The following is a 14320-nucleotide window of genomic DNA, read 5'->3' as shown; positions in this document are numbered from 1 at the left end:
AACGAAAAAAAAACCACGCCTGAACCACACAGTATAGACATATTGACAAAATTAAGAAGTTCAGTATGTAACGAATGCATAAAATATAGGTAGATACTAGTCTATTTTATCACTCACTACCACAAAATATACACAAATCTCTTACAAAAGTTAAAATTTATCAAAACTTAAGGACATGGACGCTTACTGACCATACATGGCACCATGTGCAGTCAAACGAAATGCAAACACAGAGATGCAGTATTAAATCATAACTGCAAAAATGACTGTAATACAAACTGTGCTGCTGTAATAATTTGATGGCCTCCTGTTGCTGCCACAGTGAGCTCAGGTGTTGAGAGCATCCACTTAGCACGCCGAGGGACACTCCTCTTCTGAGCAGTTCGTCTCTCCAGAAAAATGCGTTATCAATGTAAAAAAATCATCTCTCGCAGTTCTTGTGTATTCCTCATTGTGTTTAGTGCAACACCGTAAAACTAGGGGACCTATATGAAGGGTCACCAGTGATGCTGGAAGTGCTCCCAGGAAGTGGAGAAAAAGTCAAGCCATCACGAGAAAAAGCTGAGTTACTTGAAACATGCAGCAGACGGAGGTTGCAGATGTGTTGCCCATTTCAGACATGCGCCTTGTCCACAGACAAGCACGCTTCTGCACTGGAAAATACTATACTGCACACGTATCTTCTCTTCTCTAGGACTTTCTTGACATCTTCTTTTCTCCAGCTTACTTTACTTGTAAGAACACAGTATATAATACATGTAGCATGCAAAATACGTGTTAACTGACTGTTTAGATACAGCATCTCATCAACAGAAGGCTATTTTGTAGTTAAAATTTGGGAAAGTCAAAAGTTATACATAAATTTCCCCTGGCGTGAGAGGCCAGCGCTTCTAACTCCCCATGTTGCTCAAAGGCCAACTATACATGTATTTCACAACACAGCAATTATACTCCTTAGGTATATATTTTGCTGAGAGACATTTACACGTGGGTACCAGCAGGCATGTAAAAGAATGTTCGTGGAAGCCCTACTTGTAGTAGCAAAACTGGAAACAACACAAATGTCCACTGTCAGAAAAATGGATAAATGCACCCAAAGGAATACTATGCAGCAATGAAAATACACAGATTACATGAATGAATCTTTAAAAATATCATGCTGTATACATCCCTTCTAGACTTGCTTTTTTACTCATTATTAGTTATGAAATTTCTACAAAGCTTGAAAACAAGGAAATACATTGTTGAGGGTCATGTAAAGATGGGGTAAGACAAAATGGTGAATAAGAGAAAGGTTCAAAAGAACGGCTCCTGGGGGGGACAGAGACAGAGGAGTGCAGGAGCTTGTTCTGGTGAGCTCTGCTTCCTAGGAGCCACAGGGCCTGCTACTAGGAATCGAGCCTACTGCCGTGCCAGATATGTTCTTATATAGTGTCCAATTTTTATTTTTATTTATTTATTATTTTTTATAATCAATATTTTTTATTATGATATTGTGGGGTACAGTTAAGGGTTAGGCATACAAATATGCTTCATTCAGGCACCTTGTTAATAAGAGGTGTCTCCCCGTCAATTTTGATATTAAGAAAAAGTATGAGGCAGGGTGTGGTGGCTCAAGCCTATCATCCCAGCACTGTGGGAGGCAGAAGCGAGAAGACTGTCTGAGCCTGCGGGCTCGAGACCAGCCTGGGTACCATGGTGAGATCTCGTCTCTACAATAAATCAAAAAATTAGCTGGGTGTGGTAGCACGTGCCTGCAGTTCCAGCTACTTGAAAGGCTGAGGCAGAAGGATCACCAGCCCAGCAGGTCAACGCTGGGGTGGTCATTAGTGTGCCGCTGCACTCCAGCCTGGGCGATGGAGTGAGACTCCAACTCAAAAAAGGAAAAAGAAAAAGAAAAGAAAAAGTATGCCAAAAGTCCAGCAGAATGGCGTGTGAGAAAAGCTACGGAGCCAGATGTGCAGTGTGATCCTACCGTACAAATACAAACAGATCCCCTGTACCGTCTATCGATGCATACCTACACTAGGTCACGTCTTGTAAGAGATGAACAGAACGATGTCCCTAAATTCATGGGCAGTGGTGGTGCAAAGAACAAGGGATGAGGTGGAGCAGGGCGACGGGAGGAAACAGATCTGAAGACGGGAAACGAAGCTGAGCTCAATTTTATTCCTCTCCCTTAAAAAAAAGGGCGGGGGAAGGCAAGCAGAATCACAGTCATGCTGGCTTACTGCAAAGGGCGGAAAGACTGAGAAGCAGCGCGGCAGGGCACTCCTGCCCGCCCTCCTTTCCCCTTCTTCTGAGGTTGGCTACGAGACGCAGTGTATACAGCCCAGACTACAACAAAGCTTTGGCAACAACGGCCCCTTGTTGCCTGACAAGCTCACTCACTCAGATGAAAACACACACCGTTGAGTCCTGAGCTATAATTAGGCCCACTAAGAATAGATAAGTTTATCAGAAGGAAGAGCTTAAAAGTAGAGTAAATTACAGGCTTACGGTCACAACATTACTTCAAGGTAGATGAAGGAATTTAGTTACAAAACACATTCAAGAGCACAGTTATGAAACCATGTGCACAAACACATTTCCAAATATGACGATGAAACTTCTCTGAGTCACTTTGAGACATTTTAAGATAATTTTCCAAGACAGGTAACCACGGTTAGTTCTGCGATGTAGCTAAGGAAAGTCATCAAAAAGCGCCACTGAGAAAAGGACTCGGGTGTAGAAGACAGGTGGCAGTTCACCCAGGAGGGCGATGTCTGCAGATCACACCAGCTCAGTTTGCGCCCAGCCCAACTTTTATTTGGCGCTCAGTCAGAACTCCAAATTTTATTGGTTCTTTGAAGTCAGTCAGCTGTCTATGCAGTTATTAACAGTGGACTAAAATAACACAGCTACTATTATCACTGAGTCGGTTTATGCTGTCAAAGTGTGCCTTGTAAAGAAATACTTAGCTAGCAGCAATAATTACCTTGAAAGCAGACTGCTGTTTTATGATATATATAAAATGATGATTATTTCCCTAATATATAAATTTAGTGTTTAGCAATCTGGCCTCTTCTAAAATTTTAGAAATGGCATGACTGTGTCACTTGCAGTCCCAAAGCTTATGGCTGTGGTTCTTGCACTACACGGCCCTCTGCCCGCTTCCATTTGGATGCCGTCTCAACTGAAATGCCAGGGCGAAAAAGCCCAGAACTTTCTGCTTAGTTTGGAAGCCACGTGGCTACTGAGCACTTGACAGGTGGCTAAGGCACATGGAGATGGGCTGCCAACGAGCTACATACACCAAACTTCGAAGACTTCAGGCAAAGTAAAATCTCTCATCGTGAATTCTAATGATTACTTGACATTTATGCAATAATTATTAATAATAGATAATGAAATGGTAGTACCTGGAATACATCAGGCCAAAAATGCATTAAAGTAAACTATTTTTTACTTTTTAAAATGTGGCTACCAGGGAATTCAAAATGACAGGTGGCTCACGTTACATTTCTATAGAATGAAGCAAAGAAGTGAGCAGCAGGTGCTGTAGACTGTGTCTCGAGGACCTGGCAGTACAGAGCAGGGGTGCAGGACACACGCAGGCCTGGCATCACTCACGTGTGTGAACCGTAGCCCTGCCATTTACAACCGCGATGACCCTGGGTGAACGTATAATACCTTCTGTGTCTTAGCTCCCTCATCTGCAAAATGGGGTAATTAGAGCACAAATCTCGTGCTGCAAATGTGAACTGCTCCAAGTTTAGTAGAGTTTGAAAACCCGTATGCCTCCAAATGTTAGCTGCTATTGTGGTTGCTGTTATGCGCTGTGGGTCGTTTGGAAGTACATACACACATGCGCACACGTCTACACACACTCAAAGGTGAAGTGCCTAGTGAATTTCTAAGAAGAGTTTCAGGGTCTAGGGTTAGAAAGCAGGATACCAAGACCTGTACATGAAAGAATATTAATAACAATCCTGTGTACCAGTCTTATGATATATACATAGGGCAGAACTTTGGAAATCATCCGAACCCATAGCTGCCACTCCCAAGAAATCCAAATTGACAATGAATGAAATGTTTAACTTCAGGATTTTCTGGTGTTAGGTTATTTAGCAAATGTTTTCCCGCATGCAGTATTGTTAAAGGTATCAATTCCTTTAACAATATTTTTTACATTTAGATTTTTTAAAATAAGGAAAAAATCCAAAGCTAGCATTCACAGTCAAATTTCAAAATAAAAATCCAAATAGGTAAGTCTGCTAAGATGCAACTGTCAGCAAATTACAAACTGGCTGAGTTCCCAAGGCTGTAGCTTCAGGAGAAATTCACCTAGAGAATCCAAGTTACAAACCGAGTCCAGCGGCCATGGGGGACAAGCCCCCGTGTGTGGCTGAAGTGACTCACGGTCTTTATTTAAGGTGGGGAGGTCCTCTCAGTACCCCAAGTCCTTCCTCGTACTGCATCCCACCTGTAAGTCCACTGCCTCCGCCCTCAACACCGGCTGTGGGGCAGTTAGGGAGGAAGGATGCCCGGGGTGCTGCAGCTCTGACTCCCAGGGATATGGCATCTCTCAAGTGCCATCGCTTTACACATGGCCCTTCCGTGCCTCAATCCTTCATAAGACAATAATGGTACTTGAATCCAAGGCTTGTTGGGCGGTTTAATGGTATTAATACACAGAAAGTGCTTCGAACTTTACTTGAACATAGTAAATGCTAAAAAAAGTTAGCATTCATATTATGTGCCTACATTTGTATTGTAAGGGATTAGATTTTTGATGGCATAACTAGAAGAAATCGAAGGGGAATGGGCCCTTTGAAATGAGTATTCATAAAACTGACTAGCTAGAAATAAAATCTTAACTGCAGTAAATACCAAAACCATGTATTTAGAAATTCAAGTACATTGCACAGAAAGTGAGAATTGTTTTGTGTTAATCCTAGGAGTCAGTGAGAGGCTCTTGAAGTAGGTGTGTGACTGACCAGGTAGGGAGGTGTCTTTTCTGAAGAACAGGTGTTCAGTCCCTGCAGGTCCTCAGGGACAGGGTATGAGGAGGAGACAGGACGAGAGCTTTTTCTGAAGTTCTAACAATCCTTGCTTGTATGTCAGACTCTGTGTCACTAAATTCATCCCTTACACCAGGGAAGTCCAGCGTTCCCACTCACACACCTGCACCTACTGCAAACTTCCTGCACATACATCTGCATTCCCTCCGAAAGCTAGCTGCAGAAATCTAGAGCTCCTGGCCCACAACACCATCATGAATGTGCTTCACTGGTATAGGCCTCCCTCTAATTTAGGGTTCGCTGATACATGTGTCCTCATCACCATCTGCCTACTTAGGGGTTCTACCCTCAGCTACCCTGTCCTCCCACCTTCAAGTTGGGTATCCCATCATGCACCTTTGACAATCACCTCTCAAACAGTGTTAGCATCTCTAACCTGGTGAGAAACCTGAGAGTCATCCTTGACTAAGCCCCTTCCCTCCTCTCCTCTTAACTCCCCAAATCCTGTTGACTCGTACTCCACTGCTTCTCTGTAACCTGACTATTGGCTGCTACAGCTCTCACTTAGACTTTGGTGCCAGCAGAGAATTCTCTGGTTTTACCGTCTCCGATCTATCCACCAAACTGCAGACAGGCAATGTCTTTTACAAGGAATCTTTTGCTTCCCTGCTTTCTCTGGCCTCTTCAAGGTCAAGCCCAAATTTCTTCTTTTTTTTTTTGAGTCAGAGTCTCACTCTGTCACCCAGACTGGAGTGCAGTGGCCACTCCCGGCCACCACAGCCTCGACCTGCTGGGCTCTGGCGATCCTTCCAAGTAGCTGGAATTACAAGTGCGCGCTACCGCGCCCGGCTAATTTTTTGATTTATTGTAGAGATGAAGTCTCGCCAAGTTTCCCAGGTGGGTCTCGAACCCTTGGGCTCAGGCAATCCACTCACCTCAGTCTCCCAAGGCACAGAATTACAGGCTGAGCCCGGCTCCAAATTTATTCTTAGTATACAAGTATTTTGCAGGTGTGGCTCCTGCTCTGGCAAGGCAAAGCTCTTCTCCAACTCTTTTCTCCAACATACTGGGACACTCGTAGAACTGTCCAGGGAACTAGGCTCCTCCTGGCCTCCTGGTTTTAGCGCAAAATGTTTTGCAGGTCTGACCATTCTATTTGACCCTTAAGTCTTAACACAGCTGCAGTTTTCTCCAGGACATCTTCCTTACCCTCAAGGGTTGCACTGGGTTCCCCTTTGGAAGTGGTAACATTCCACACAAATATAAGAATAATAGTAGCAGAGATATGCAAGGGACCTTTAATACTGGGGAAAGAGAAATATTAAGGAAGTACATTATGTGGACGACAGGGTAAAAGAACTCGACCCTGACTGTGAAAAGGCATTCCTTATAATCCAAAGGGTGTTGAGAAAGAGGCCAGTTCTGCAGGACTGTCTGAGCAGGAAAGGAAGAACGGTATTTCACAAGCTCCCGAGAGTCCCTGTATTTGCATTCAGCATTTGTTTTTAAAGCCAATACTGCCAGCGTCTACCAAAGCATCTTTGAAGTAAAGCTTTCACAGCACTGACAGAAAAGACCCAGTTCCCAGACTCAACTCCAAGCAGCACTGGACTGCTAATCCCTCATGCAATACGGCTTCTTTCTAGGCCTCAGTTCTGGTCCTAGTTCTCCTGATAGACTCCAAGGAACATAATTATTTTAGACTTTTCATTAATGAGTGAAATAAATGGGAAGGATATGAACCCTCAACATACTTTCCAGATTTGAGACATAAAGCTGGAAAAAACGACTTCTGCTGACTGTAGTTACCTTTCACCAAATTGGACGTTAAAGTCGCTACTGTTATTTTACTTTGTTCCCTTTGCTAACACTGTCAGCAACTTAGCAGTGAGGAAGAAACAGGAGGAAAAAGATTTTAAAGAAAAAAAGAACTACTACTTAATAACCACAGTGCTTCTTTTTCTCAGGGAGGGTAGCAGCTAGCAAGACAGCAGCTTAGTAAATAAACCAGTCTTGGATATGTCACCGGGAAAGGAAGACTCTCTGTAAGTGCGTGACATCCTAGATGTCCTGGCCTCTTGCCGTGTGACCTGTGTGTGTGTGTAGTTTTCCCAATGAGTGATACACTGCAGTGAGTGCACAACCATGCACCACACTTCACATGTTAAGAGACACAACTGCATGAGGCAGCGAGCAGGGAGAAGCCCTGGAGTGGGAGGCAGGAGACGGACTAGAGGGACAAACCGTGGACTCTTCCTTTCAAGTTCTGTTTGTGTAAGACACCTGTGGCACAAAGACACGCCATGGAGTCAGAGAGAACCCAGTCTTACCTTTCACAGTTCAATATCCCTTATCGGAAATGCTTTGGACCAGACGCATGTTGGATTTTGAGTTCCTGGATTTGGGATGCTCAATCTGTGTGCATGTGCATTGCCAGAAATAAGGCTGTAATCATAGACTCTGAAAACCCACTAGGTCGACTTTTTCCTAACACAGAAGCATCAGGGCTGAACTGGCAGTCCACTGGGTTAGAAATCAGGCATAACACCAACCAGATACCTTACAACAACGAGTTAGAGAAGTTTTAATCCTCGAGGGAGCGGAAAGGACCCCAGGGGTGAGTCAACTGAGATCTTCTCGACCTCTCCCCCTTCTTCCCAACACACCTTCCTCTCCTTGCAGGAAGAGCGACCTGTATCAGCAGTAGTTCTCAGCACGTATGAGGTGGAGAAGAAAGCAAAGAACAACGAGAAGAAATGAAAGGCTCCTGTCCAAAGTCTTCATTCAAAGGTGATGATGTGAAAGTCAGTGAAGTGATGTGCTCTGCCCAAGGCCATACTCAGAGAAGGAGAGCTGAGCTTTCTTACCCTGCAGTGGATGTGCATAGCGAGTCCAACGCTTCCAATGAGGCAAAGATGCGAACGAAAAAAACAGCACGCTCCCACTAGGGTAAACTGGCCTGGGTGACAGAAGATGAGAGATAAAGGCCAATATCTGGATCTATTTTTTAGCCTTTTTATCCCAGGCATGGTTCAAAAATTTGTTAAGCAGTCATTTTTATTTTATCTACCAAATTCCTTTTTTAAACTTTTCTAGCTAGAAACTCAATGGTGGTCTCTGACTCACTCTTCATTTCTTGAGCAAACCCACTGCTCCTTCCCGCGATGTTCTCTCGTTGCCCACTTTCCACACCAACCTTGTGCTTTTTAACTCCATTCTGGGTGAGAAATGAAAGGCATCGGGGGCCTCAGGGCGTCCAGAAACAGCCCCTCTCATCTGTACTGTAGGAATACTGCTAGCCTGTGAGCTAGCCCACGCAGCAAATGATGCTTCCTTACTAATTAATCCCCTCCCCCATGTGTCAGACAGGAAGGCTGGTGAGTTATAACGTGTCTACTGATCTTATCTGAGTGTGAACAAGCTATTGACAAGTGTGCAAACCACTGCTGCCCCTACAGTTTTCAGGAAGCCAAAAACCCTTTTCAAGAATGTTCCCACTCACAGACGTGCAATGTAAAGCTCCCTGGTATCATTCCAACTGCTTCTTTATTGCTTTCTAACATTCACTATCTATCAAAGCAAAGATTCCATGTCAAAGTTAAGATAGGGCAGATCTGAGGGACAGAATATCCTTAGATGGGACAGGTAAGATATGAAATTTGGAAACAGTTATTATCAAGGCAATGTCTCCAAAGTAGATTAAATGCCTCCAATATACTCAATACACTTTTCATTGGCTGAGAACATCTTCTGTTTCTGCTAGGAAAATGGTAAACCACAATTTCTTCATGCAGCTGCCTACTTTATTTCAAAAAAGGTTTCTACAACCTGCCTGCTGTTTTCTTTATATCCCTGACACGGCCATCGAGCTCAAGACCCATCTTCACCGGTCTCTTCGACCAGGTCGCCTGGAGGTCAACGCTAGCCCAGGAGAGGAAGAACGAGACAAGCCATGCAGAGGACTAGACCAAAGTGGCCGACACACTGAGACACTTACTGCACATCTGTGGAAGAATAAGAAACAAGCGTCTCTGGCAAAACGCTAGCCCATGAGCACAGCCCAGCAGTGAAGAAGTGTGCTTCAGATCGAGGCCCAGGTTGAATCCTGGCAGTGCCCCTTAGGTGTAACTCGGAGCAAGTCACTTAACCCCTTGATGTTACAGTCCTCTCATCTCTGAAAAAGTGGCCACTCGTGAAGTTGATGTGAGTATTAAATGAGTTAATACATGTGAAGTGCTTAAAATGGTGCGTGGCCCACAGTGAGGGCCACAGAAGCTTCTGCGATCACTGTTATCGGGAGGCGTGAGAAATCAACAGGGTTCACCTCCTCCTTGACCCCTGGACTCAAACCATGAAACGGGAGGAGTGAGTTGCTCTCCAAGGGCTCCAACCGCCTTTCCCACACCTGCATTTAGCATCGTGCATGCTAATGTCTCTGTGCCCCACAGTTCTCCCTATTAAATGCTGAGATCCTGAAAGAAACTGACAAGCGACTGGTAAGTTCCACCATCCTCGGTTTATAATTCAGCGGGGAATGCCTTCTGTTTCGCAATGTCCATCCTACATCAGAAAACTGCACCAGGCCAAAGTTCCCCCATGCTCTGTAACAGTGGCTTTAAATCCATCCTCTTACCTCCTTATCCACCTTCACTATCATTTCAACAAAAACAAGTGGGGGGAGGGAGAGGGAAAGGGAGAGGGGCAGAGGGGAGGAAGAAAGAAAGAAACACAGAGAGAGAACGAGAATGTACATGCAAACCTTTTTCTTGAAGTTTAGGAGAAGAAAGCCTAAATTTTAGCCCTATAGGGGAAGAAAGGTACTAGGTGGCTAAAACAGACCCTGTAAACAAAACTCAGCGTTAATTTGATGGTCACCAAGAGGCGGTGTTTGAGACCCTATTCACAACTCTCCTATCATTACTTCAGGAAATCAAGAACGCCACAGGACCAGAACGCTGGCTCTCGGGGCTGAGCCTTATGCTCCGTGGCACCCACCTCCTCCTCTGTGCGTTTCACGTGGGGCATTGTACTGGGATCTGGGCAAGAGAGAAAACATTCCAGATCCCAGTGAAGCTTCCTGTCTGGGCAACAAGAGCGAAGCCAAGATGTATCTGTTCCACGGGATTCATCACCAAGATGCCCTAGGGGCTGGGCAAAAAGAATGACTTCGCTGCCTGGTGGCTGGGCTGCTTTGCCCTGTCTTAGGCCGTAGTAGAATAATGTCTCATTCTAGCAGTGACCCGAGGGAAGACAAAGGAGACTCTCTCACAATAAGCACAGGGCTTGAATAAGTCCCACAGGTGGTTTTGACAGGAGCTGCACCTCCCCCAGGGAAAGGCTCCCTGAAAGGGGTGGCGACTGGCTGGGCTGGACAGGCGAGGCGGACCGACTGGTACAAGATGACGGGCAGAGCAGGTTAGAGGCTGCTCATGGAGGGAGGAGTGGGAAGCCTGTGGCAAGCAGGCTGAGGTGACAGTGCATGGCCTTGGATGCCATGTCAAGGTGCTGGAAATGCATTCTGGAGAACTGGCAGCTGGAGGCCCCACTGAGGACTCTGGGGTCACTAAGTGCTGCTGAAGCTCCATGACATCTGTGTGATATGGAAGACCCCCCCCCCACTGGGTACCTTCCTTGTGCCAGACACCGTGTCAAGCGCTTTTTACAATACTCAGCCTCAGTGTTCATATCTGCACAAAAAGAAACATTTTTTACCTTGTGCAGTTAAGGCGTTATATTTATATAGTGTCATGCCTGGCACAGAGTAGGTTCTTTAAAGATAGTATCACCATTTTTACATTATTCCTTCAAATTATTACACATTACAAATTATTACAAGATACATTACATGTATAAAATGTAATATACACATAACATATATGTAATATACATATATTCCTTCAAGTTACTGTCATTCTGCAAACTTAAGTGTTATCTAAAACTAAAGGTCAAAGAGGGTCTGTGGCTTGGCAACGGCTACACGGCAAATGATGAGCCATTTCAAACCTAGATGAGTACTGAAGAGCTCAACTTCCTTCCCGCACTACAAGGCACGGTGCAGAAAGGAGCAGGTGAAATGGAAGGCCATGGTGGCACAGGGAGTCAACTGCAGGAAGTCCCTGACACGTGAATCAGCTCTAATCCCAGAGCATGTTCGTAAGTCCAGTTTGTTCGCAAGTCCAGCAACGTCAGCCCACATACCCAACTAACACAATCGACTATACAGCACTGTACCGCAATAGGCCCATAATACCTTCCACACAAACAGTACATAAAAACAAACACAAAAACTAAAGGATACATTTTTAATCTTACGGCACGGTACCTTGACAAGGACAGTACGGTACAACAGCTGGCCCACAGGGGCTGGCATCAAGTGAACAGATAGGAAGAATTACTGACGGGAGGAGGGAGAGGAGGTGGGAAGGGGCAGAGCTCAAGGGTCATCAGCAACAGGAGATGGAGGGCCAGCGGCAATGTCACTCACGCCGATGGCACAGGTCCTGGCTCCTCGCTGGATTCAATTCTATCCACCCTCGTGAAAACGTGATTCCGTGGCATCTGGGTTACTACTCTTTTATCCTCATCAGAGATGACACAGTAGCACTGGCTGCATTCTGAACAGCTGCGCAAGCTTCACACACTGTTCTACGCTTGGGTCCTGTGCCTTGAAAACAAACATGCCTCCCCAAAGACAATCCCCCGCCATTTCCTGGGTCATGAATCTCTTTGGTCTTCAGTTACTTCTCCTTCCTCTTGTCTCTCTCCATCCTTCCTCTGGGCCTCCAGCTCCACCAAGTCCTCATTAGTCAACTCCTGGTGTTGTTCGTAGGAGTCCAGTGAAGCCATCCTCTTACAAATCTAGCTCAGCTTCTCACCAAGGGTCACCAAGTTGCTGAAGACCCCATTGGACTCCTCACCACCTTCTCAAATCCATGGGAATCATGAACACACTGCGGGCAAAGGTTCTTCCAAATCCCGCTCATGGTGATAGTGGTAACCTCATGTCAGGCAAAAGCACTGCTTTTTTTGGTCTTGTAGATGTTACAGTCCTTCCCTAACTGTCACAAGGTTGTTCCTGATTTGTCACTTGCCTTTACTGCCTGATGAAAAGTGTGACGTAAATGTTTCTTGAAAGCTGCTAGGACTCCCTGGTCCGTAAGCTGGATGAGTGACGCAGCAGTCGGTGGCAGATGCACAACTTTGACACTGGGAGGAAAGTCATTCATGATTGGGGGTGGCCCAGAACACTGTTGAGGAGCAAAAGAATGTGAAATGTGACATTCTTCTCCATGCAGAACTTCCCTCCCTCTGGGATAAAGTGGTAGAAAAACCAGTCCTGGGCAACCCCTTCGGGTCCCCTCCCACTATTGGAGCTTTTCTGTTCTCTCAATAAATCCTGCTTTCTTTAAAAAAAAGAAAAAAGAAAAGAAAAACCAGTCCTGGAAAATGGCTCGTGTAACCCAGGCTGTGGGGCTACTCTTTCAAACAGCAGGAAGAGAGCCCCTGCTGTGTTTCTACATGCTCTTGGGTTATCCAAATGATAAACCAAGAGATGCTTCAGCTTCATATCGCCAGAAGCACGGCCACCAAAAACAGAGCTAGCCTGTCCTTTCTGCTTTATAGCCTGGCACCCACTTTTCCTCCTTACTGATGCAATTTCAGTTGGCATCCTTTTCTAGGACAGTTCTGTCTCATCCACGTTAAAAACCTGCTTGGGTAAATAGACGTCTTCATCAATAATTTCTCGAAACATTCAGGAACTTCCTGGGCAGCTACTGTACCTGCATGAGCTGCCTCGTCACTTACTTTTTATACTGTGAACGATGGCTCTAGCCTTGAACCGATAAAACCAGCCATGGTTTAAAGATGGATCCTCTGATTCTTTGCCATGTTTCTTCTTCAAGTCTGCATAAAGGTTTCCAGCCTTCTCTTGACTCAGCACAAGCTGAGCGGGACTCGATGCTAATGCTGATCCCCACACAGAGAAGTCTCCTCACTTCCTCCATCAGCTTCCCATGCTTCTTCTTCGACATCATCATCAACATTACTGGCACAGCGGACGCCACATGTTCCATGACCTTGTCCTTGTTCTTTAGAATTGTGCAGAAGGCTGGATGATTCACATTATAAGAACGAGCAACTTCTACCATCTTTTCACCTCACTCCAACGTTCTCAATTCTTTTCACTTTTGTTTCCATTGTTATCGCTTGGGGCTTCTTAGTACCAGCTACATCACCACTGCTTTTACGTTTGCTTCCAGACATCCCAGGCTGACATAAAGATACTGTACTACTATGCTCTATACAGTACTGTCCAGTAAAGTACACAGAAGCACAACCACTTGTAGAGGATGCAACATGTGACAATGTACAACAGGCACATGAGCCAACTTACGTGACTGGACATGTGAACACACGTTCACACCTTTGAAAGTTTGCAACTTGAAGGTTCGTATTCAGGGGACTTATTATAAATGGTGTCAGCATTAGTTCACTACAATCCTGTTTAAGAGGATAAAATTGGCTAAAATTAGAAACAAGTGCCAATAAAAAGTGGACCAGAGTTATTATTGTCTAAAGAGAACATAAGTATTCCTAATGCCATCTAAACACTTAGCAATTTGGCAATATAATAATAATACTCTGGTCATTATTCAGCAACTTACTGAGCAATATTTAGTCTCTGGATATGCCTGTAGAGAGCTCAGAAAGCATTTTCACATGCTGCTCTTCTTTATCCGTCACTACAACCACATGGGACAGGATCATTCTCAAATCAGATCGCTCTACTTATTTTTTTCCTCCTTCAACCCCTATTTATTCTCACGTACCTAAACTTCTTAATACTGTGCAGTGGCTTTCCTAACAGAATCAGGTTCTGTGTTCCGAGGTCCTCAATGACACACACAGATTTCATGTCCTACCCGTCCTCCTTCCCTTCGGCTCATCAGCTAAGATCAAGAAGACGGATGGGTTTTTGGTCAAAGGGAGTCAAAATGGGCAGGCAGTGTGGCATCGGTTCCACAGAGGAGGACGGAAAGTACTTGATGGAGCTCTGGGAGCTCTTGAGGACATGCTGCCCCAGCTGGAAGTGAGTTTTTAGATCAGCCACACAGACACCTTAGTGGAAAGAGAGGATGGGCAACCGAACAGAAGACTGTACTGAGAAGTGTACTCTTCAGCTTTTGGCATAGCCACACAATCTGTTTTCCTTGAAAATGTGAATCATTTTCCTTCCACATCATGTGTATTCAGTATTTCTACCAGGCATCCTCTTGAGAGACTATAAAAGTCCCGCCTCCGCGGCTACAATGAAC

The 14320-nt window shown here is 45.0% G+C and overlaps 1 protein-coding gene across 1 annotated transcript in view; it reads right to left on the bottom strand.

Annotated features, from left to right (window-relative positions):
* Window positions 1-13153, bottom strand: part of LOC103258771 (ubiquitin-conjugating enzyme E2 E1) — a 91204-nt gene extending 78051 nt beyond the window's left edge. The window contains exons 1-2 of the mRNA XM_008056442.1: window positions 12946-13153; window positions 9925-10039 (exon numbers count right to left, since the gene is read on the bottom strand). Coding sequence (XP_008054633.1) covers window positions 9925-10039; window positions 12946-13153 — 323 coding nt within the window. The remainder of the gene's footprint in view (window positions 1-9924; window positions 10040-12945) is intronic.
* Window positions 13154-14320: the final 1167 nt, after the last annotated feature.

This window comes from Carlito syrichta, unplaced genomic scaffold, assembly GCF_000164805.1.
Source record: "Carlito syrichta isolate Samal-C Ts95f unplaced genomic scaffold, Tarsius_syrichta-2.0.1 Scaffold302358, whole genome shotgun sequence".
Lineage (NCBI taxonomy): Eukaryota > Metazoa > Chordata > Mammalia > Primates > Tarsiidae > Carlito > Carlito syrichta.
This window is presented reverse-complemented; position numbering and strand designations above follow the sequence as displayed.